The sequence below is a fragment of the Ranitomeya variabilis genome, chromosome 2 (genome assembly GCF_051348905.1).
Source record: "Ranitomeya variabilis isolate aRanVar5 chromosome 2, aRanVar5.hap1, whole genome shotgun sequence".
Taxonomy (NCBI): domain Eukaryota; kingdom Metazoa; phylum Chordata; class Amphibia; order Anura; family Dendrobatidae; genus Ranitomeya; species Ranitomeya variabilis.
The window spans coordinates 815,057,378-815,081,936 of record NC_135233.1 but is presented as its reverse complement, the minus strand read 5'-3'; the positions used below and the strand labels follow the sequence as shown (position 1 = coordinate 815,081,936).

Here is a 24,559-nt window from a genome sequence, read left to right as displayed (position 1 = left end):
GTTTAATAAGATGCAAATAAGTTAGAGCCTTCAAACTTCAAACAAGAGCAGGATTTATTAACAGATGCATAAATCTTACAAACCAAAAAGTTTTGTTGCTCAGTTAATTTTTTATAAATTTTAAACATAAAAGTGTGGGTCAATTATTATTCAACCCCTAGGTTTAATATTTTGTGGAATAACCTTTGTTTGCAATTACAGCTAATAATCGTCTTTTATAAGACCTGATCAGGCCAGCACAGGTCTCTGGAGTTATCTTGGCTCACTCCTCCATGCAGATCTTCTCCAAGTTATCTAGGTTCTTTGGGTGTCTCATGTGGACTTTAATCTTGAGCTCCTTCCACAAGTTTTCAATTGGGTTAAGGTCAGGAGACTGACTAGGCCACTGCAACACCTTGATTTTTTGCCTCTTGAACCAGGCCTTGGTTTTCTTGGCTGTGTGCTTTGGGTCATTGTGTTGTTGGAAGATGAAATGACGACCCATCTTAAGATCCTTGATGGAGGAGCGGAGGTTCTTGGCCAAAATCTCCAGGTAGGCCGTGCTATCCATCTTCCCATGGATGCGGACCAGATAGCCAGGCCCCTTGGCTGAGAAACAGCCCCACAGCATGATGCTGCCACCACCATGCTTGACTGTAGGGATGGTATTCTTGGGGTCGTATGCAGTGCCATCCAGTCTCCAAATGTCACGTGTGTGGTTGGCACCAAAGATCTCGATCTTGGTCTCATCAGACCAGATAACCTTGAACCAGTCAGTCTCAGAGTCCTCCAAGTGATCATGAGCAAACTGTAGACGAGCCTTGACATGACGCTTTGAAAGTAAAGGTACCTTACGGGCTCATCTGGAATGGAGACCATTGCGGTGGAGTACGTTACTTATGGTATTGACTGAAACCAATGTCCCCACTGCCATGAGATCTTCCCGGAGCTCCTTCCTTGTTGTCCTTGGGTTAGCCTTGACTCTTCGGACAAGCCTGGCCTCGGCACGGGAGGAAACTTTCAAAGGCTGTCCAGGCCGTGGAAGGCTAGCAGTAGTTCCATAAGCCTTCCACTTCCGGATGATGCTCCCAACAGTGGAGACAGGTAGGCCCAACTCCTTGGAAAGGGTTTTGTACCCCTTGCCAGCCTTGTGACCCTCCACGATCTTGTCTCTGATGGCCTTGGAGTGCTCCTTTGTCTTTCCCATGTTGACCATGTATGAGTGCTGTTCACAAGTTTGGGGAGGGTCTTAAATAGTCAGAAAAGGCTGGAAAAAGAGATAATTAATCCAAACATGTGAAGCTCATTGTTCTTTGTGCCTGAACTACTTCTTAATACTTTAGGGGAACCAAACAGAATTCTGGTGGGTTGAGGGGTTGAATAATAAATGACCCTCTGAAACAACTTTTCACAATTTAAAAAAAAAATAAACAAAGAAATAACATTCTTTTTTGCTGCAGTGCATTTCACACTTCCAGGCTGATCTACAGTCCAAATGTCACAATGCCAAGTTAATTCCAAATGTGTAAGCCTGCTAAATCTGCAGGGGGTTGAATACTACTTGTAGGCACTGTACGTATATAAGTGCCATGATATTTCAGTGGCCACGTATTTAAGTGCCACGTATTTAAGTGCCACGTATTTAAGTGCCACGTATTTAAGTGCCACGTATTTCAGTGCCATGTATATAAGTGCCACGTATTTAAGTGCCACGTATTTCACGTAAATGCCACGATATTTCAGTGCCACGTATTTCAGTGCCACGAATTTAAGTGCCACGTGTTTACGTGCCACGATATTTCAGTGCCACGTATAACCACGTAGTTATAGTATTTATAGTACATGGCACTGAAAGATGTGGCACTGAAATACGTGGCACTGAAATACGTGGCACTATGACTGTCAGAAAATGTTCATTAAACGGTTAGGGGTGAGGTTAGGGGTAGGGTTAGGGTTAGGGTTTGGATCCCTTTATCACCTTGATGGTGGTGGGTGACTTTTCAGTGTGTTTTCTGGTTTTTTTCTATAAAAACGCATGCGTTTTTAACGCAAACAAACGCATGTGCTTAAAAACGCATGCGTTTACATAGACATCAATGCATTTTTTTGCCGCGAAAAAACGCATGTGTTTTTTCGCGGCCAAAAAACGCCGCTAGAAATTACTACAGGTTTCATTTCTGCAAATGAATGCACGCGTCAAAAATGCAAGTGTGAAACCACCCTTATTCTATTTTTTAATTTGCGAATAGTGGAACCAACATATTGAAGTTTGAATTCTGAGCACTCAATAATATAGACCACATGGTCAGAATTGCAATTAAAAAATTTTTTAATTTCGTAGATTTTTTCATTTTTATTATTTTTTTTCTCTTTCCACACCTGTTATGTCTTTGTATAAATTGATGCTATGCCTGGCCAGAGCTAACTGAGACTAAGAGCACTTGTGTGTTCGAAACGCGTACAGTTTACACAGGCACTCTCCTTCCGGTATATCCGGTTTTTGTATGTCCTACAGCCTATTTCTATTTTAAATGAATACTATTAAAGTTGTGATATTATCTCTCGGAGCTGGATTCCCTTTTTTCTACAGGTGCATCTCTAGGCGTCTGGCAGAGACGCGAAGCCATGCTCAAGATTTCCTGAACTCATAATGAAATTCATCTAAAGGATGAGCTGAATACACCTTTTTTCTGCAAAAATCTTGCATGGTCTGAGTGCCATGCGATTTTTTTTTTATTTATCACACCCACTGACTTGCATTGGCGAGTATCATTTGAGATATGAGTATGAGTACAATGCTGCAATTTTTTTCTCAGTCCGATTTCCCTCTGCCAGTTAATAAAATGTCGGGGGATCCCACACCATTTTTTTCCAAAAGGATTTTATTTACTAAAAAAAAATGTACAAAGCACTGACTATAAATCTCATTCACATTTTTCTATCTCTCTATCTAGATAAAGAAAAAATGAAGGCAGCACTCCATAGGTTTTTGGTGAAAAAATTTAGGTTTAATTCAAACCCACACGGCGTGGCCCATATCTATCTCTCTATCCATCCATCTATCTATCTAGATATCTATCTCATATCTATCCATCTATCTATCCATCTATCCCATATCTATCTATCTGTATATCTAATCTCTATTTCTCTCTGTCTGTGTATATATATATATGTATATATTGTAGTGCAGTGGTAGCACACTTATGCAGTGAGGAGGCAGTGACCCACAAGGTTCAAACACAAGGCTCCCAATTCACACAAGTGAATATACTCTCAGTGCATAGTATTAGTGTCCATTGTCACCACACTACATACTACACGGCATCCTTCCGTTTACAGTCACTAAACACGCTGGCCTTCCTTTGACCAGTAGCCATGGGTGACTGCACCGCTGTGTCAATGTCTCTTACTCACAGATGTACACAGTCCTTGATATCCTCCTGTTTGCAGTCGTTACACATACCAATCCTCCTTCGGGCACAGGACAGTCTACCTCCGAGACCAGTTACCATGGACTGCAGCACCGCTGTATACTCTGTGTGCCAGGCCATTTGGCTCCGCTCTGTCCTGTGTCTCTTCACACAGACAAAGCTCTGCAGAGCCCTGCTCTGCACTCTAACCTACACCAAAACTGAAACTGGCCCTGACACACCCACACCCTTTACGCAGGGCTTTTGACAAAGAAACCTGTGGCCTTCAGCCCCATGGAAACCCGGGCCTGGAATGAAACGGACTGCACGACTACCATCCTGCAGTCTGTTTCACAACACATCATCCCAGAGCAGGTTTCCCCTACATCTGCCTTGGACACTAGCATGTCCAAGACTAACACTTTTATTATTTCCAGTCTGCATTGCAGCCACCGCTACGCCCGTGACTGCCATGCACTTCTATGGCCTTCATACGCCTCCATGCACAACCTGGGGAGAACACACCATGACCCCTACCTGTGACATCGGTCACTGCTTCACCATTGCAATCACAGCTACACCTGCGACTGCAATGCCCCCTCATGGCCTCACTATGCCTAAGTGCGCAACCTGGGGAGAACAAACAGAGACCCCTACCTGGGACACTGGTCACTGCCTCACAATATATATACATATATGAAAAAACAGGATCTAAAGTGGTGCTAGTGTAAATGGATTTATAACTGCAGCAAATCAAGATTCCAACCACAGGGTGATCGAAAAGGTTTATGAATATTTATGAAAGATTTGCGCTGTGAAAACCAGAAGATAAAAGGAAAAAATATATTTACTTATTCATAAAACAGACAAACATCTAGTAGGAAACACCTGATAGTTGCAATTAGCTCAAAAATGACAATGGCTGAGGAGAGAAAAATAATTATTATGTCCAATTAATAGTATTGCAGCTCGCCTGCTGGAAGGCTGTGAATGAAATATTTAGTGCACAAGGTAAAAAGCAGTAGGTAAAAACAATTAATTCAGCCAGAAAAGAAGGGACATGTAGTCAGAGGGAATCTCCTGGATGCTGCAAAGGAAAACGGCAGGAAGTAAGGGTTAATCTGTATATGAGGCACATAAATGGATTAAATCCATAGGCAAAAAGTATAAAAAGCACACAAGTGAGTTGATTGTTCATGAGCAATAAGTCCTGGCATGAGAAATCCAAAATTGTCCTTTAGTTCATAATTGCTAATAGGTATAACATATATTCAAGAAGATTGTTCGATGTCTATAGCCGAAAGGAGGGCTGCTCCAATTACTTTTCCAAATGATGGAGGGCTTAGCCCAAATGTGTGCTAGATAGTACAGGGGTAGATCCACCCTGTGTAGCTGTATGCAGGTTTAGCTACTCATGGTGCCTCCAATGGTCTGCGTGGGGTTCAGTGACTGCGTCCTTGAATCAAGCCTGGAGTGCAGTGATTGACCGTGAGACCAGAGCTCCTGCGCTCCAGCGGTCAGCGGGGATCTGGTTACTCTGGTCGATAGCTGCGTCCCGACGAATGTGTTGAAGGAGCAGGACCTGTGTGACGCTATGGACATGATCCCGCGTGACTGATGCTGGATGGAGGTACTGAGGGCAGAGAACACCAAAAACCAGCTAGTTGCAACTATCAGGTGTGTTATGGACCGGTGATTTAGGAGCGACATACGACTAGCTCTGAGCAGGTGGTAACTATACAGACCACAGTTCCTGATCTTAACACAACACTAGCAGTAGCCGTGGGATGTTCCTGTCACTCCCTGGACACCTCGCCACAGCCGGAGAACTAGCTACCCCTAAAGGTAGAAACAGGAAAAATATCTTGCCTCAGAGAAAATCCCCAAAGGATAGACAGCCCCCCACAAATAATGACTGTGAGAGGAGAAGGAAATGACATACGTAGTATGAAACAAGATTTAGCAAAGGAGGCCACTTCTAGCTAGATAGATAGTACAGGAAAGAACACTGTGCGGTCAGTAATAAAAACTAGAAAAAGTCCACCGCAGAGAAATGCAAAAAATCTCCACACCTGACTAAAGGTGTGGAGGGCAAAATCTGCTGCCCAGAGCTTCCAGCTTAGCTGAATAGATCCATACTGATAAGCTGGACAAATGAGCAAAACATAGAATGTGCTGAACAATAAAGTCCACAACAAGTGGACTGAAAAAGGACAAGCAAGGACTGATCTTTGCTGAACTTGGTCAGAGTGTCAGGAAAATCCAAAAGAGCAGTGACTCCAAGCAGGAACAATTGACAACTGGCATTGATTGAGGGATAAGGCCAGACTAAAATAGCCGAGCAAGAAAGACGATCAGTGGAGGCAGCTGCTGATGCTAAATCCAAGAAGCAGCTATACCACTCAAAACCACAGGAGGGAGCCCAAGAGCAGAATTCACAAAAGTGCTACTTACAACCACCGGAGGGAGCCCAAGAGCGGAATTCACAACACAGGTGTTACTTACTAGATGTTTGTCTGTTTTATGAATAAGTAAATATATATTTTCCTTTTATCTTCTGGTTTTCACAGCACAAATCTTTCATAAATATTCATATATATATATATATCTTGAAGAATATTTTCTTGGAAAACAGAGAATAGCTCTATGTAAAAGCTCATGTTAAAATCGCATTTCAATCGGATCACATTCACATAGAAATCGGATGTAAATCGGATGTTAGCTGTTAAAAATTGGATTGCATGAAAATCGTATAATACTTGCATAACACTCGGCCCACTTTTCTGGACCGAAATCGGCCCTTTTTTCTAACGGTGATGGGTACGAACCCTAGGGGTGAAAGACTGTAGGTTTTTTGTTCCTCTGGAACCACTAAGTCTGTCCGAGGTAGTCATTTTAAGCTGATGGCCTCAGGCAACTTTACAATTAAAATCACAGGAGTACTATACTGATATACTTTATAAAGAAATAACTTGTGCTAATATTTCCAGGACAAAAATCCATATATATTAGTTCTATAAGGTTTACAACAGAATTGATCAATAGCTTCTTAATTTTCAACCACAGAATCATGACAGCTATACAGAATCTGTTTTCCAGCAGATTCCAATTAATCCTGATAAATCCTATCTACTTAGAAGTCCTGCAAATACTGAAACCCTTGATGATAACTAAAAAAAAATATAGAGAATTTGAGCTGTTGACACTAATGTGCAAAAGATTTTAAATATTTCCATTTACTAAATCATTTGGGTTAGTGCGCACAATTTCATTAACACTATATAGATTTCAGCATTTTATGGGAGCCCTCTGGGGGGCTGTATATAATATGGGAGCTCTATGCTGGTGTGTTATGACCCCAGTGGACAGGGTCTCAGAGGAACGTGTAAGTCTGCGAGATACAAAAATCCAGCTCATAGGGCTGTGGTAACTGGGTTGACCAAATAGCTACTCCTAACGCCAACACTAGAAGTAGCCGGGGATCATGCCTACGGTGATCGCTAGATGACTCGCGCCAGCCAGAGAATCTAACTACCCCTAGGAGAAGAAAACAAAGACCTCTCTTGCCTCCAGAGAAAGGGACCCCAAAGCAAGATACAAGCCCCCCACAAATAATAACGGTGAGGTAAGAGGAAATGACAAACACAGAAATGAACCAGGTTCAGCAAAGAGAGGCCAGCTTACTAATAGCAGAATATAGCAAGATAACTTATCTGGTCAACAAAAACCCTATAAAAATCCACGCTGGAGATTCAAGAACCCCCGAACCGTCTAACGGTCCGGGGGGAGAACACCAGCCCCCTAGAGCTTCCAGCAAAGGTCAGGATACAGATTGGAACAAGCTGGACAAAAATACAAAACAAAACAAAAGCAAAAAGCAAGGAAGCGGACTTAGCTTTAACAAGCAGGAACCAGGATCAGTAGTCTAGAGCACAACAGATTAGCTCTGATTTCAACGATGCCAGGCATTGAACTGAAGGTCCAGGGAGCTTATATAGCAACGCCCCTGAACTAACGGCCCAGGTGAGCATATAGGAGAAGACAGAAGCTCCAGAGTCAATTCACTAATGACCACTAGAGGGAGCAAAACGCAAATTCACAACAGTACCCCCCCCTTAGTGAGGGGTCACCGAACCCTCACCACGACCACCAGGGCGATCAGGATGAGCGGCGTGAAATGCACGAACTAAATCGGCCGCATGAACATCAGAGGCGACCACCCAGGAATTATCTTCCTGACCATAGCCCTTCCACTTGACCAGGTACTGAAGCCTCCGCCTGGAGAGACGAGAATCCAAGATCTTCTCCACCACGTACTCCAACTCGCCCTCAACCAACACCGGAGCAGGAGGCTCAGCAGAAGGAACTACAGGCACAACGTACCGCCGCAACAAGGAACTATGAAACACGTTGTGGATAGCAAACGACACAGGAAGATCCAGACGAAAGGATACAGGATTAAGGATTTCCAATATCTTGTAAGGACCAATAAAACGAGGTTTAAATTTGGGAGAGGAAACCTTCATAGGAACAAAGCGGGAAGAAAGCCACACCAAATCCCCAACACGTAGTCGGGGACCCACACCGCGGCGGCGGTTGGCAAAGCGCTGAGCCCTCTCCTGTGACAACTTCAAGTTGTCCACCACAAGATTCCAGATCCGCTGCAACCTATCCACCACAGAATCCACCCCAGGACAGTCAGAAGGTTCCACATGACCCGAAGAAAAACGAGGGTGGAAACCAGAGTTGCAGAAAAACGGCGAAACCAAAGTGGCGGAACTAGCCCGATTATTAAGGGCAAACTCAGCCAACGGCAAGAAGGTCACCCAATCGTCCTGATCAGCAGAGACAAAACACCTCAAATAAGCCTCCAAAGTTTGATTAGTTCGCTCCGTCTGTCCATTAGTCTGAGGATGGAAAGCAGACGAAAACGACAAATCAATGCCCATCCTACTACAAAAGGATCGCCAGAATCTGGAAACGAACTGGGATCCTCTGTCTGACACAATATTCTCAGGGATGCCGTGCAAACGAACCACGTTCTGGAAAAACACAGGAACCAGATCGGAAGAGGAAGGCAGCTTAGGCAAAGGAACCAAATGGACCATCTTAGAGAAGCGATCACATATCACCCAGATAACAGACATGCCTTGAGACACCGGAAGATCAGAAATGAAATCCATGGAGATATGTGTCCAAGGTCTCTTAGGGACAGGCAAGGGCAAGAGCAACCCGCTGGCACGAGAACAGCAAGGCTTAGCTCGAGCACAAGTCCCACAGGACTGTACAAATGACCGCACATCCCTTGACAAGGCCACCAAAAGGATCTGGCCACCAGATCTCTGGTGCCAAAAATTCCTGGGTGACCTGCCAACACCGAGGAATGAACCTCGGAAATGACTCTGCTGGTCCACTTATCAGGCACAAACAGTCGATCAGGTGGACAAGAATCAGGCCTATCAGCCTGAAATCTCTGCAACACACGTCGCAGATCTGGAGAAATAGCTGACAAGATAACTCCATCCTTAAGAATACCAACAGGCTCAGCGACTCCAGGAGCATCAGGCACAAAGCTCCTGGAAAGAGCATCGGCCTTCACATTCTTTGAACCTGGTAAATACGAGACAACGAAGTCAAAACGGGAGAAAAACAATGACCAGCGGGCCTGTCTAGGATTCAGGCGTTTAGCAGACTCGAGATACATCAGATTTTTGTGATCAGTCAAGACCACCACACGATGCTTAGCACCCTCGAGCCAATGACGCCACTCCTCAAATGCCCATTTCATGGCCAACAACTCCCGATTGCCCACATCATAATTTTGCTCAGCAGGCGAAAACTTCCTAGAGAAAAAGGCGCAAGGTCTCATAACAGAGCAACCAGGGCCTCTCTGCGACAAAACGGCCCCTGCTCCAATCTCTGAAGCATCCACCTCAACCTGAAAAGGAAGTGAGACATCAGGCTGGCACAAAACAGGCGCCGAAGTAAACCGACGTTTCAACTCCTGGAAAGCCTCCATGGCAGCAGGAGCCCAATTAGCCACATCGGAGCCCTTCTTGGTCATATCCGTCAAAGGTTTCACAATGCTAGAAAAATTAGCGATAAAACGACGGTAGAAGTTAGCGAAACCTAAGAACTTCTGAAGACTCTTAACTGACGAGGGCTGAGTCCAATCAAGAATAGCTCGGACCTTGACTGGGTCCATCTCCACAGCAGAAGGGGAAAAAATGAACCCCAAAAAGGGAACCTTCTGTACACCAAAAAGACACTTTGAGCCCTTGACAAACAAAGAATTTTCACGCAAAATTTTAAAGACCATCCTGACCTGCTCCACATGCGAGTCCCAATTATCAGAAAAAACCAGAATATCATCCAGATAAACGATCAAAAATTTATCCAGATAGTTCCGGAAAATGTCATGCATAAAGGACTGAAAAACTGAAGGGGCATTAGAGAGCCCAAAAGGCATCACCAAGTACTCAAAATGACCTTCGGGCGTATTGAATGCGGTTTTCCATTCATCACCTTGCTTAATGCGCACAAGGTTGTACGCACCACGAAGGTCTATCTTGGTGAACCACTTGGCACCTTTAATCCGGGCAAACAAGTCAGACAACAGCGGCAAAGGATACTGAAATTTGACAGTGATCTTATTTAAAAGCCGATAGTCAATACAAGGCCTCAAAGATCCGTCCTTTTTAGCCACAAAAAAGAATCCCGCACCAAGAGGGGAAGAAGACGGACGGATGTGTCCTTTCTCCAGAGACTCCTTGATATATGAACGCATAGCGGTATGTTCAGGTACCGACAGATTAAACAGTCTTCCCTTAGGAAACTTACTGCCAGGAATCAAATCTATTGCACAGTCACATTCCCTATGAGGAGGCAATGCACTGGACCTGGACTCGCTAAAGACATCCTGATAATCAGACAAATACTCCGGAACTTCCGAAGGCGTAGAAGAAGCAATAGACACAGGCAGGGAATCCTCATGAATACCACGACAGCCCCAACTAGACACTGACATAGCCTTCCAGTCCAGGACTGGATTATGGGTCTGTAACCATGGCAGCCCTAAAACAACCACATCATGCATTTTATGCAAAACAAGAAAACGTATCACCTCGCGGTGTTCAGGAGTCATGCACATGGTAACCTGTGTCCAATACTGCGGTTTATTTTCTGCTAATGGCGTAGCATCAATACCCCTAAGAGGTATAGGATTTTCTAATGGTTCAAGAATGAAACCACAGCGCTTAGCAAATGAGAGATCCATAAGACTCAGGGCAGCACCTGAATCTACAAACGCCATGACAGGATAAGATGACAGTGAGCAAATCAAAGTTACAGACAGAATAAACTTAGGATGCAAATTACCAACGGTGACAGGACTAACAACCTTAGAAAGACGCTTAGAGCATGCTGAGATAACATGTGTAGAATCACCACAGTAGTAGCACAAGCCATTCTGGCGTCTATGAATTTTCCTCTCATTTCTAGTCAGGATTCTATCACATTGCATCAAATCAGGTGTCCGTTCAGACAACACCATGAGGGAATTTGCGGTTTTGCGCTCCCGCAACCGCCGGTCAATTTGAATAGCCAGGGACATGGTATCATTCAGACCTGTGGGAATGGGAAAACCCACCATCACATTCTTAATGGCTTCAGAAAGGCCATTTCTAAAATTAGCAGCCAGTGCACACTCGTTCCAATGTGTCAGCACGGACCATTTCCGAAATTTTTGGCAATACACTTCAGCCTCGTCCTGGCCCTGAGACATAGCCAGCAAGGCTTTTTCTGCCTGAATCTCAAGATTCGGTTCCTCATAAAGTAAACCGAGCGCCAGAAAAAACGCATCAATATCAGCCAATGCCGGATCTCCTGGCGCCAACGAAAAAGCCCAATCTTGAGGGTCACCCCGTAAGAATGAAGTAACAATTTTTACTTGTTGAGCAGAGTCTCCAGACGAACAGGGTCTCAGGGACAAAAACAATTTACAATTATTCCTGAAATTCCTAAACTTAAATCGGTCTCCTGAAAACAGTTCAGGAATCGGAATCTTGGGTTCAGACCTAGGATTTCTGATAACATAATCTTGTATACCCTGCACACGAGCAGCAAGCTGGTCCACACTTGTAATCAAGGTCTGGACATTCATGTCTGCAGCAAGCTTAAGCCACTCTGAGGTAAAGGGGAAAAGAAAAAAAAAAAAAAAAAAAAATGAGAGAGGGAAAAAAAAACTCAAAATTTTCTTTCTTATAATCCCACTTCTGCAATGCATTAAACATTTAATACTGGCCTGGCATACAGTTATGACCCCAGTGGACAGGGTCTCAGAGGAACGTGTAAGTCTGCGAGATACAAAAATCCAGCTCATAGGGCTGTGGTAACTGGGTTGACCAAATAGCTACTCCTAACGCCAACACTAGAAGTAGCCGGGGATCATGCCTACGGTGATCGCTAGATGACTCGCGCCAGCCGGAGAATCTAACTACCCCAAGGAGAAGAAAACAAAGACCTCTCTTGCCTCCAGAGAAAGGGACCCCAAAGCAAGATACAAGCCCCCCACAAATAATAACGGTGAGGTAAGAGGAAATGACAAACACAGAAATGAACCAGGTTCAGCAAAGAGAGGCCAGCTTACTAATAGCAGAATATAGCAAGATAACTTATCTGGTCAACAAAAACCCTATAAAAATCCACGCTGGAGATTCAAGAACCCCCGAACCGTCTAACGGTCCGGGGGGAGAACACCAGCCCCCTAGAGCTTCCAGCAAAGGTCAGGATACAGATTGGAACAAGCTGGACAAAAATACAAAACAAAACAAAAGCAAAAAGCAAGGAAGCGGACTTAGCTTTAACAAGCAGGAACCAGGATCAGTAGTCTAGAGCACAACAGATTAGCTCTGATTTCAACGATGCCAGGCATTGAACTGAAGGTCCAGGGAGCTTATATAGCAACGCCCCTGAACTAACGGCCCAGGTGAGCATATAGGAGAAGACAGAAGCTCCAGAGTCAATTCACTAATGACCACTAGAGGGAGCAAACCGCAAATTCACAACACTGGTGCTGTATATGATATGGGAGCCCTATGGGGGGGGGCTGTATATGATATGGGAGCCCTATGGATTGTAGCTGTCCCTGGGACTGGGACCTCTAAAACAATTTGAAGAATACGATGGCTACCATGAAAATGACATTGGTCGCTATGTTGGTCATGCCCTTAAGTTACCACCAGAAACAAGAAGGAATTGCTTACAAATCCATGGGTTCCACCATCAAATTACGATTTTGGTTCTGATGCCAGCCATTTGAAAAAAAAATTTAACCACTGCCGGTTAGATCAATATACTCCTTGGTTGGTGTACTCAAGTCGTTTGAAAGGTGCTCTTTGTATGCACTGTGTTGTTTCCTCCTGTTATTGGTACAGATAAAGGAGTTTTGGGGTCATTCATGGTAAGGCCATACATGAGGTTTAAAGATATACATGAAGAATGTAGAAAGGACGTCGGCAGTCACTACCACAAAACTTCAACAGCTGATGCAAGAGCTTTCCTTGAAAATGTTCCAGTTGAGGTCCAGTTGCAAAGTGATGATTGAAAAAAACAAGCAAATATTGTCATCAATTATTTCTCGTATCATATTTAGTGGAACTCATGATTTGCCACTTAGAGGAAATGAAGGAGATGAGGGGTTTTTCTTTGACCTTTAAAATTTGAAAATTGAGTGTGGTGATGAGAAGCTAAAGAGTCACTAAGAGAAATGTTGAAACAATGCAGTCCATACTTCACCAAAAATTGAAAATTAGATTATAAGATTTTGTGGTGAAGTTGTCAAAGAAAGAATTATTGAACATTGTAAACAAGCAATAGCTGATGAAACAGCAGATATCGCTGGAAAAGAACAACTTTCTATCGGATTGCGGTTTTATGATGAGAGTCAAGAAAAAATCAGAGAGGAATTTGTAGGCTATGTTGAGCTGAAATCTCAAGATGCCCCTACAATCGCTAGCGCAATTGAGAGTTTTTTAGTTGATCAGAGTCTTTCAGCAGAGAATTGTGTTGGATTCGGATTTGACAGTTTTTCTATGATGGCTGGAAAAGAAGGTGGTGTGCATGCCTTTCTGAAGAAAAAGTACAGTAAATCTTTATTTTTCCATTGCTCAAGCCACAAACTAAATCTTGTGGTCAATGACGCTAGCAAAATACCAGAAATAAGAAACACAATTGCAACGGTTAAGGATACAATATCCTTCTTTCATGAGTCGCCAGCCCGCAGGAATTTGGTTCCCAATCTATGAAGACTCTGTGAGACCAGATGGTCTGAGAAATACAAGAGCATAAGAAAATTTTCAGAAAGCTTCCATGAACTATGCTACAAGAAAATCTGCCTATCAATTGCACTGTGCAGTTATTAAACCAATTTTCATGGTAGATTTAGTTATGATTGTAAAATACTGTGTGACTTTGGAACCCGCTGTAAACGTTCCACAAGGTTAAAATATGGATTTGTTTATGGTGAGGAAACATATTGCCCGAATCCTTGATGTCATCAAGAAGGATCAACAAGAAATTGAGCATGTTTCTGATGAATTACTTAAAAAATCACATGATATCACGGAGAAAGTCAGGGTTGAGTTAAAAGTACCACAAATTGCTCAAAAGCAAATACACATAAGTAATCCACCATCTGAGACTGCGATGGAATACTGGAGACGGTCGATGATCATCCCTTATCTTGACTCCCGAACTTTATCTTTGAATGTTAGATTCTCACACGAAAATACACCAGCTTTTGTCTTATCCTATCTTCATCCTTCATACATGCTAAAAATGGCTTCAAAAGATTTGGAAATAATGCAAAGTCTTTCATGGAGTTTTATGGGTTATGTGATATCTGTAGAATTAGATTTGTGGTATAATCTGTGGAAAAAGAAGGATTTAGCAGAAGATAAATTAAAGTACACTTTTGGAGGAGGCTAATATTTTTTTCCCTGCAACAAGGCACACACTCTTCATTTTAAGTGCTCTCCCGTCCACCACAGCTACTGTTGAACGATCTTTCAGTATCCTTCGGAGGGTAAAGACCTGGCTCAGACATACAATGGGAGAGGACAGACTGACTGGGTTGTGTTTGATGAGCGTCCATCGGAAATTCTTCAAGGGAAATCAGCACTGGATTGAAACGAAAGTTTTAAACAAGTTTTCCTCAAACCCAAGAAAAATGATATTAGTTTAAGACACGTAATTAGAATAAACTTCTAAATTTTTTTGCAAGCAAATAAATGTAATAACTAATAAAGCACTGCTATAATTACATATAATTTTCTTAAAAATTTTGTTTCATTAACTTTTTTCGTTCTCAAATTTCCTGAACGACCATGGCTTGCCCCCCCTTCCCCGCCCCAGTTTTGATCCTGAGGTCGCCCATGCATATATATATACATACATCTGGCATCGTCTAAAAACACACCAATTTCAGCATATTAAATCATATATATATCAATCAGGATTCAATTTGGTGTAATAGCAAAAGTTGTGCACACATTCAACCATTAAACCAACATGTGTCGAACTTATGAGACATTTGTTGTGGTCATCCCTTTTATCCTATGCACCTCGTGAAGGTTTTAAGGTATGGATAAATAAATTCTGGATTTTACCCTTACCAAGCTGTGAAGCCAGATTTGTGCAGTAAGTGAATACATTTCAGCGTTCTCGTGCTGTGTCTCCTGCTCCAGACACATGCAGAATACATGGATTTCGCTATTAGCCAGTGAATTTCTGTGGAACGCGACGGTTCTAGTTTGCTTTCATCTACTACTGATTATTCCTGCTGAACATATGCATTTTTTATTATATTAATTTTTGTTATCTCCCCTGATGTGCTTTCTATGCCCTTGGAGTATATTTCTGGAACAGATTTGAAATACACATCAAGTTTCTTATGTGGAATCTCAGAGACTTCTAGAGATAATCAACACTATTCTAATGGCATAGATTGCGATGTGCAGCTGTGCAAGTGAACAATGAGGTCACAATAGTGAAGATCAAACATCTCTGGTTTACAATTTAATTTCCAGGGACTATGCTACATGGAAATTCCAATAAATATGGGAAGTATTCATAATTACAGAAGTTGTAGAATACATTTCAGTAATATATTACTTGGTGGAATCTTTCCATTTTTTTTTATTTGAAAATCATGAAATAAACATTATTACTATAATTTCTGGTAAAGGTTCCCCATAATCTGTACAAATCCATTGAGAAACAAACTGAACTAATTTTGATTGGGGGTGGGGTAAATATAACAAAACTAAAATAAAGTGAATACACTTTTATAATTGAGGATGTGATTTTGTTCAGAATTAGCCCAGCTGCCAGGAGGAATTAATTTTATTTCTCCTGGCAGCATTCCGAGTTCAGTCATAGAGGTGGAGTCGGCACCAGGTTCAATCACCGCTCTGTGTATGGGAGAAAACCGGCTGTATCAGCGCCTCTGACATTGACTGACAGCTAATGCTGAGCTGCTGTCAGTCACAGTCAGGGCACGGTTACCGCCGCTCTCTATACAAAGAGCGATGACTGAACCTGTGCTGGCGCCATCCCTGTGACTGCAGTTACCCGAACTCTACCGGGAAAAATAAAATTAACTTACTCCCGGCAGCGGGGATCTAAATGCTGGCGCCGGGCAGAATGTTATTAACTTGCTGATTAACCAAACATCTGCAGGTTAATAGCGTTTTCTCACATGATAAGTTCCCTTTCAAATAGTCATCAACAAAATGGCTTAAATTTAGCACAATAGTGACATTACCTAGAACTGGAAGTTCATAAAAAATGTATGAAAAAACAAGAGGAAAATGATTCGGGAGGAATCTAAAAGCCCTTCAGTAACATTAAAGAAGCTGCAGGAATTTATGGCACTTACTGGTTGTGTACTGCATAACAATCTCCTGCTTTCTTCATAAGTCTGGACTGTCAGTTAGGGTACCAAGAAACTTGAATTCAAATGAAAATCTGTGGGCTGACCTGAAGAGGGCGCTGTACACAGGAGACGCCAGACAATCTAAGAGATTTGGAGAACTAGGGCAAGGAAGAGTGGGCAAAAATTTCCGACTCTAAATGTGCCATACCAATAGACTCCTACTATAAAAGACTGGATGCTGTCATAAATTCAAAGGGAATATCAACATTAAGGATGTGCATATTTATGTAACCCGAAAAGATTTTAGTTTCATTTTTCAATTGAATTGTACAGATTATAGGTGACATTAAAAGTGGAGAAAGTTCTGAAATTATTCTTCTAAGTATAATTTTTTTTTACAAGACAAAAAAAAAATGGCATTTTAACAGGGGTGTGTAGACTTTGTATAACCATTGTATATGACACTATCCAGGGACACTATCCAGGATTTATGAAGATGAGATATTGTTATGATAGGTGAAAAACTTCTAAGGTTTGGAAGTTGGATAGGGATACATTTCTGATTGCTGGGGGTCAAACCGCAGGAACCCCAAGAACAGGGGCTATGAAGAGCCCTGTCTGTATCGAGCGAAGGTTGATTATGTGCACTGCTGCTCTCTTTATTCGTATGGGAGTGTTGAAGACCAGCCGAGCGCTGCTCTCAGCTATCTCCAGTCGTCCTATTAAGACTGAATAGAGAGGCAGTGCAAGTGATCCATCAGCACCATTCATATTACAAAGCATCGGGATCGGTGGGCGAGAGTCCTAGAGGTCGGACCCCAGTACTCAGAATGTTATCCCCATCCCATTTATAGTTGATAACTTCAAAACTTGGGAATATTTCTATGATAGCTGGTAATTTATTTTTACCAGCATAGTTAGCCATACTAGCCATACATACTAAATAATCCTAACTTCGATGGTATCTGCCAGCTTTCTAAAACCTAGTGGGATCTCCATCATGCAGAATTTTTGGTTTCTGTAGAGAAGTAGATGTCAGATGCATCGAACAGTGGCTGGTTTCCCTCCCCTTGTGGAATGAACATGCTCAGCCGATATCACAGGGCATTTTTACGCTCTAGATTCGGGATGAATAGATGTCACCCAAAAACAGAGGACTGTATATGGTCTCTGTAGATTCATCCTGTCAGCATTGGATTATTGTGACCTTGCAGGTTCTGCGTATTGAGCTTTAAATATTGTGTCCTTCATCAGTACAAAATAAAGAAACATCTTATAATGACAGATGCCATAGGTTGGCGAATGTTCATCTGATGACTGTTTACCATGACAAACACATGAAAAGAATAATTGGAAAACACATGCTCCCCCTGCTGGAGAAATAGCACAGCACAAGTCCACCACTAAATACAAGCACATGGAGAACGAATTATAATTAATAGTATACAATTATAGGTACAATATTGTATGTGTATAAATATGTGTTGCTGTCTATGGGTGGTGAGAGTTTGCATTCATAAAGAGATTCATAGACAGGCAGCCATAAACAGACACAAGGACGATGCAATTTTACTCTATAGGTATAAAGTAAAAATAAATAAATAAAACACCAACTAAACAATAACAAGACAGCTCATACCTAGTTATGAACTTAGCAAACTTGCAAGAAATCCAAAGAACGTTTCAAGATAAACGAATCACGCTAAATCCAGACACGATATCCAGTATACAACTTTGTGGCACATGCAATAGTTTAAATGCAGTTATGACATATAAGTTCCTCAATCAGGACAACTAAAGGATGCCCATACAAAATGAACCAAAAGGCGCTATGATCCCACACTATGGCCGGCGGATGGGGAGCTGTACCAAGTTTGTAAACTGCACTGAAGAGGACAGAAAAGGGGTCCCGATGGGCATTACATCCCATCCATGCTTCCTTTTCTTGGTGATTTTAGCATTCAACGTCACTGTATGGTTTTTTCCATAAAAGATGCACATACATGCCCTTCAGAGCAGCAAACATTAATCTGAAATTGGCAAGGCAGGCAGTAGACATGAACAGCTAGAATGTAATGTGAATCTATATAAACTGGGGATGTAAAAGGGCCCCCAACCCCCGTCATACACAACATCTTCTAACTGGGAACGTTCCCTAACTTCACTATTTGCAGTATCAGGATGAGCCGTCAGACCTGTGGATATTAGGATACTTGGACAAAATGATTCTGAAATCTGATTTACCAACTTCAGAGCCAGGAGCCTGCTCTGCCCATTCTGGGGGCAATGTTTGTAAATTGGTGGGCAAGTGGTCACTCATGGCAACAGTGAGGACCATTTCCAAACCTTCTGCTGCCCCTTCCCCAGAATAACAGGCGGCAGATGCTGGCACACATAGGGTTACTCTATGTAGCCAAACACATGTGAGGGAATGGTATAAAGAGGAAGAGGAATGTGGCAAGGACAGAGCCCAGGCAGGTATACATGTGTGAGGGCTGCGGCAGCAGAGCAGTATATATATATATGTGTCCAGGCAGGTATACATGTGTGAGGGCTGCGGCAGTGGAGCAGTATATATATATGAGCCCAGGCAGGCATACAGTGTGTGAGGGCTGCGGCAGCAGAGCAGTATATATATATATGTATCCAGGCAGGTATACATGTGTGAGGGCTGCGGCAGCAGAGCAGTATATATATATATGTGCCCAGGCAGGCATACATTTGTGAGGGCTGCGGCAGCGGAGCAGTATATATATATATATATATATATATATATATATATATATATATATATGCCCAAGCAGGTATACATGTACGAGGGCTGCGGCAGCGGAGCAGTATATATATATATATATATATATATATATATATATATATATATGTGCCCAGGCAGGCATACATGTGTGAGGGCTGCGGCAGCAGAGCAACATATATATATATATGTGCCCAAGCAGGCATACATGTGTGAGGGCTGCGGCAGCGGAGCAGTATATATATATATATATGTGCCCAGGCAGGCATACATGTGTGAGGGCTGCGGCAGCGGAGCAGTATATATATGTGCCCAGGCAGGTATACATGTGTGACGGCTGTGGAGCAGTATATATATATATATATATATATATATATATATATATATATACATATGTGCCCAGGCAGGTGTACAGTGTGAGGGCTGCGGCAGCGGAGCAGTATATATATATATATGTGCCCAGGCAGGCATACATGTGTGAGGGCTGCGGCAGCGGAGCAGTATATATATGTGCCCAGGCAGGTATACATGTGTGACGGCTGTGGAGCAGTATATATATATATATATATATATATATACATATGTGCCCAGGCAGGTGTACAGTGTGAGGGCTGCGGCAGCGGAGCAGTATATGTGCCCAGGCAGGTGTACAGTGTGAGGGCTGCGGCAGCGGAGCAGTATATATATATATATATATATATATATATATATATATATATATATATATGTGCCCTGACAGGTATACATGTGTGAGGGCTGCGCGGCAGCGGAGCAGTATATATATATATATATATATATATATATATATATATATATATATATATGTGCCCAGGCAGGTATACATGTGTGAGGGCTGCGGCAGCGGAGCAGTATATATATATATACATATGTGCCCAGGCAGGTGTACAGTGTGAGGGCTGTGGCAGCGGAGCAGTATATATATATATATATATATATATATATATATATATATACATATATATGTGCCCTGGCAGGTATACATGTGTGAGGGCTGCGGCAGCGGAGCAGTATATATATATATACATATGTGCCCAGGCAGGCATACATGTGTGAGGGCTGCGGCAGCGGAGCAGTATATATATGTGCCCAGGCAGGTATACATGTGTGACGGCTGTGGAGCAGTATATATATATATATATATATATATATATATATACATATGTGCCCAGGCAGGTGTACAGTGTGAGGGCTGCGGCAGCGGAGCAGTATATATATATATATATATATATATATATATATATATATATATATATATACATATATATGTGCCCTGGCAGGTATACATGTGTGAGGGCTGCGGCAGCGGAGCAGTATATATATATATACATATGTGCCCAGGCAGGTATACATGTGTGAGGGCTGCGGCAGCGGAGCAGTATATATATATACATATGTGCCCAGGCAGGTGTCCAGTGTGAGGGCTGCAGGACACCGCACCACAGGTACGCCGGCTCCTCTTACCTTCGGCCAGGAGGCGCATTGCATGCACAAAGGATGGGTCCAGGCTGTCCTTCTCTGCCATCAGCTCGGGCAGATATTGCTCCTCTTCCATCACACAGCTTCCACCTAACGCCGTCACTGTGAAGTGCGAGGCCCCGAGAAGTCCTAGGGAGGAGGGGAGAGGTGCAGCCGGCGCTCCGGAGCAGGGAGCACAGCAGCCCTGGACACAGCGCCTTCTCCTCTGCCTTCACTGTGTATCTCCTCGGGAGTGAGTGAGAAGCACAAGGGGAACCATTGTGGCAGCCAGAACGTAAGCGCTCCCCCTGCTGGCGGCCCTGCTAACTGTAATTACAGGCACTGCAAGTCACCTTTCCTCTTCTGCATCCATGGCAGGTACAGGGAGAAATGGGAGATTCCAAGATTTATAGATAAGCATAAGTACAGTATGTCATATAGTTAGATAGCCGAGATCTGAAAATCAAGTTAGCTAACTATGCATCTAGCTCATAATTTTATATCTCAGATCTTCTCATCAGTTCTTCACTATCTATCTATCTATTCCATATCTATCTATCTATCTATCTATCTATCTATCTATCTATCTATCTATCTCCTATCTATTATCTACTTAGAAATCAACTTCAAATATACAATTATGTTAAACTAGATCATATATTTATCTGCAATGAACAACAAACAAATAAACATTTGTATTGCGCTTTTCTCACAACTGACTCTAGCATGATTTCTATATGTCTAGCAGTGTTACCGCCGGTAAAGACAACTGTATGTTTTCTCTCATCCGAGAGAAACGAGTCAATTATGCTAATCACTCTCTCTGATTAAAGTTTGATCAGAGTGTCAGCATAGTGCAATTCGATTTTCTCAAAAGAGGAGAAGATGGAAACTCAAAACTCAATGTAGACAAAAGCGAACTCATCATCTTTCCTCCACCTTGCGTATCTCCCCTACCCGATCTATCTATTATGGTAAACGGCACCACGCTCTCTCCCGAACCTGCAATCCGCTGCCTCGGAGTAACTCTCGACTCTGCCCTGTCCTTCAAACCATACATCCAAACTCTTGCCACCTCATGTCGCCTCCAACTCAAAAATATTGCAAGAATCCGTCCCTTCCTCAGCCCTCAATCTACTAAAATTCTTGTGCATGCCTTCATCATCATCTCCCGCCTCGACAACTGCAACACCCTCCTGTGTGGCCTCCCTGCTAACTCTCTTGCACCACTCCAGTCTGTCCTCAACTCTGCTGCTCGCCTAATCCTTGCTACTCCCCTGTTTCCACAACCAGTTCCCTCACTATATCTCTGAAGTAATCTCCCAATATCTTCCCTCACGTAATCTTCGATCCTCCCAAGAACTCCTGCTCTGCTCCACACTTATTCGTTCCTCACACAACCGCCTCCAAGATATCTCCGGAATAAACTCCATCCTCTCTCATTCCATGCCTCAACACTTACGATTATCCACCACCCTCGGATCCCTCAGACGGAACCTGAAAACCCATCTCTTCAGGAAAGCCAACAGCCTTGCAATAACCATTCTGCCGCCTCACCACCACCCGAGCTACCGCCTCACCACCACCTGAGCTGCCGCCTCACCACCACCCGAGCTGCTGCACCCCCGACCTTCTTTCTCTTTCCCATTATCCTGAAGAATGTAAGTCCCCAAGGACAGGGTCCTCTCCCCTCTGTACTAGTCTGTCATTGTAAATTATATCTATAACTCTTTATGTAACCTCTTTCTCATGTACAGCACCATGGAATTAATAGTTCTATAAAAATAAATAAAAATAATAAGATGGAGAAGAAAATCTCTTCATCTTCATTCCATCTGTCTGTGGAAATCGGACTGCACTCAGATATCATACAAGTGCAGTCTGATGATTTCCACAGACTCATTGACTTGCATGGCCGAGTGTGATCCAAATATCGAATGCAAATTGTGCATGCATTGATTTTGTTTGACGTGGTCCAAGGAAAAAATCTGACATGTGTATGATCCCATAGCGTAGCATTGTTCCAAGTGTAATCCGCAATCGCACTCAGACTGAAAATACGGTTGTCTGCACTTGCTCTAACTAGTGTGGATTTATATATAAATAATGAAAAAAAGTTGCATCAGACTTGAAAAATGTGGGTGCATTTCTCCAAATCCACTGGCAAATGGATAATGATAACATGTAGGAAAGAGGGAGATCGTACTCCCAGCATAATAAAAAAATGTACAAAATGTATTCCATGCCTAAGGTACACTATCAGTTCAAAGTTTGAGCATTTCTCAAGTGAGAAATGTTCGCATCTTCAGTTTGGAGTGTGACCTTTCTAGGTGAAATAAGTATTGAACACGTCACCAATTTTCTAAGTAAATATATTTCTAAAGGTGCTAATGACATGAAATTCTAACCAGATGTCGGCAATAATGCATCCAATCCACACAGGCAAAGACATCAAACCATAGATGCTCAGAAATTAAGTTATGTGTAATAATGAGAAATGACACACAGAAAATGTATTGAATACATGAGCAAAGAGGTGCAAAAAGCCTTAGAAATTCATGACACCAGCTGAAATCTATCAGCAATTAAAAAGCAATTCTGCCACTTAGTGAAAAATAGTATCAGCTGGTTCAACTATAAAAAGGTGTCTCACTACTGTTGTGCCCCACAAGAAACATCTCATGATGGGTAAAACCAGTGAGCTGTCCCAAGACCTTCACAACCATATTGGTGAAAATCATACGCATGGTATTAGTTACATAAATTTTTTATTCTACGGAAGGCTCCAGTGAGCACCATAGAGACCATAAACCGGAAGTTCAAAGAACATCATTTCACCATAAACCGGTGATGACCAGGTGCTTCCCACAAGATTTGAGACAGAGCAGTGAAAAGAATTATCAGAAGAGTTGTCCAAGAGCCAATGACCATCTGTGGAGAGCTATAGAAAGAAATACCTAGAATCTGCAGGTACAATTGTTTAATAGAAAATAAGTAATGCTCTCAACTTCCATGACCTGTATGCACGCTCACCACTCAAGACTCCATTGCTGAACAAAAAGCATGATCAAGCAAGTTTGCTCGACAACATTAAGACAAACCTGTTATCACGATTCCTCCACGCGGTGAGTGATTGTTATGCTGTCCAATGTAAACTGGGTTATTCTGAGTTGTCAATGTTTTGATTGACAGTTCGATTGTCCAATCTGTGACTGGGAAGTGCAGAACTTTCTCCAGGTGTTCTGTGTTCTGAAGATTGTCCAATCTATTTAACTGAGCTGTCTGCCCCTGATCCATGTTAGCCAGGGAGTTTGTACTCCATGATGAGTTTTTCAATGATTCTGTTGTTCTGTGTTCTGAGCTTCTGCTGCCTGACCCTTTGGACCCTTTTCTGACTATCCATTTGTCTTGTCCTTTTGCTTTGATCCACTATTTCCTGGTAGTTTGACCCTAAGACCATTACCGGACTTACTCCTTTGCCTTTTCCCTTGGTTATCTACATGCTCTCTTGGGACTGACCCTGGAACGTCTGACTTTTCTGCCTCATGGTCTGTCTTGGAGTCATGACTAACATCACACTTGTGAAATACTTGGAGAATATAGTCTGATCAGATTATATAAAAATTGAACTCTTCGGATGTCATAAAACACACCATGTTTGTAGGCCAAACAGCACTGGATATCACTCCAAAAACACCATACCAACAGTGAAGTTTGCAGGTGGGAACATCATGGTGTGGTTCTGTTTTTCAGCATACAGCATTCTTGATTAAAAAAAAATCTACCAGGATGAAGAATATGAAACGAGGGTGGATATTTTAGCAAGAGAATGATCCAAAACACTGATCAAAGGAAACTCTCCCTTGGTTTCAGAGGAAAAAAATAAAGCTGCTAGAATCGCCCTGCCTGACCTCACCTGATCTCAATCCACCAGAAAATTTATGGAAGGAACTGAAGCTAAGAGTTCATAGAAGAAGCCCACAGAACCTTTAGTATTCGAAGAGTGTT

At 42.5% G+C, this 24,559-nt stretch overlaps 1 protein-coding gene across 4 annotated transcripts in view; it reads right to left on the bottom strand.

Annotated features, from left to right (window-relative positions):
• The window catches only part of KHDRBS2 (KH RNA binding domain containing, signal transduction associated 2), a 773,482-nt gene extending 752,549 nt beyond the window's left edge, over positions 1 to 20,933 (bottom strand). For 2 of the 4 annotated variants that reach the window (XR_013221832.1, XM_077289991.1), the window contains exon 1: positions 20,558 to 20,933. Coding sequence is in view for 2 of the 4 variants with exons in the window: in XM_077289991.1 (XP_077146106.1) it covers positions 20,558 to 20,648 (91 nt within the window). In the remaining 2 variants the exon portion in view is untranslated. The remainder of the gene's footprint in view (positions 1 to 20,557) is intronic. The other 2 variants (XR_013221831.1, XM_077289989.1) reach the window with 1 other exon arrangement.
• Between the last annotated feature and the right edge of the window lie 3,626 nt (positions 20,934 to 24,559).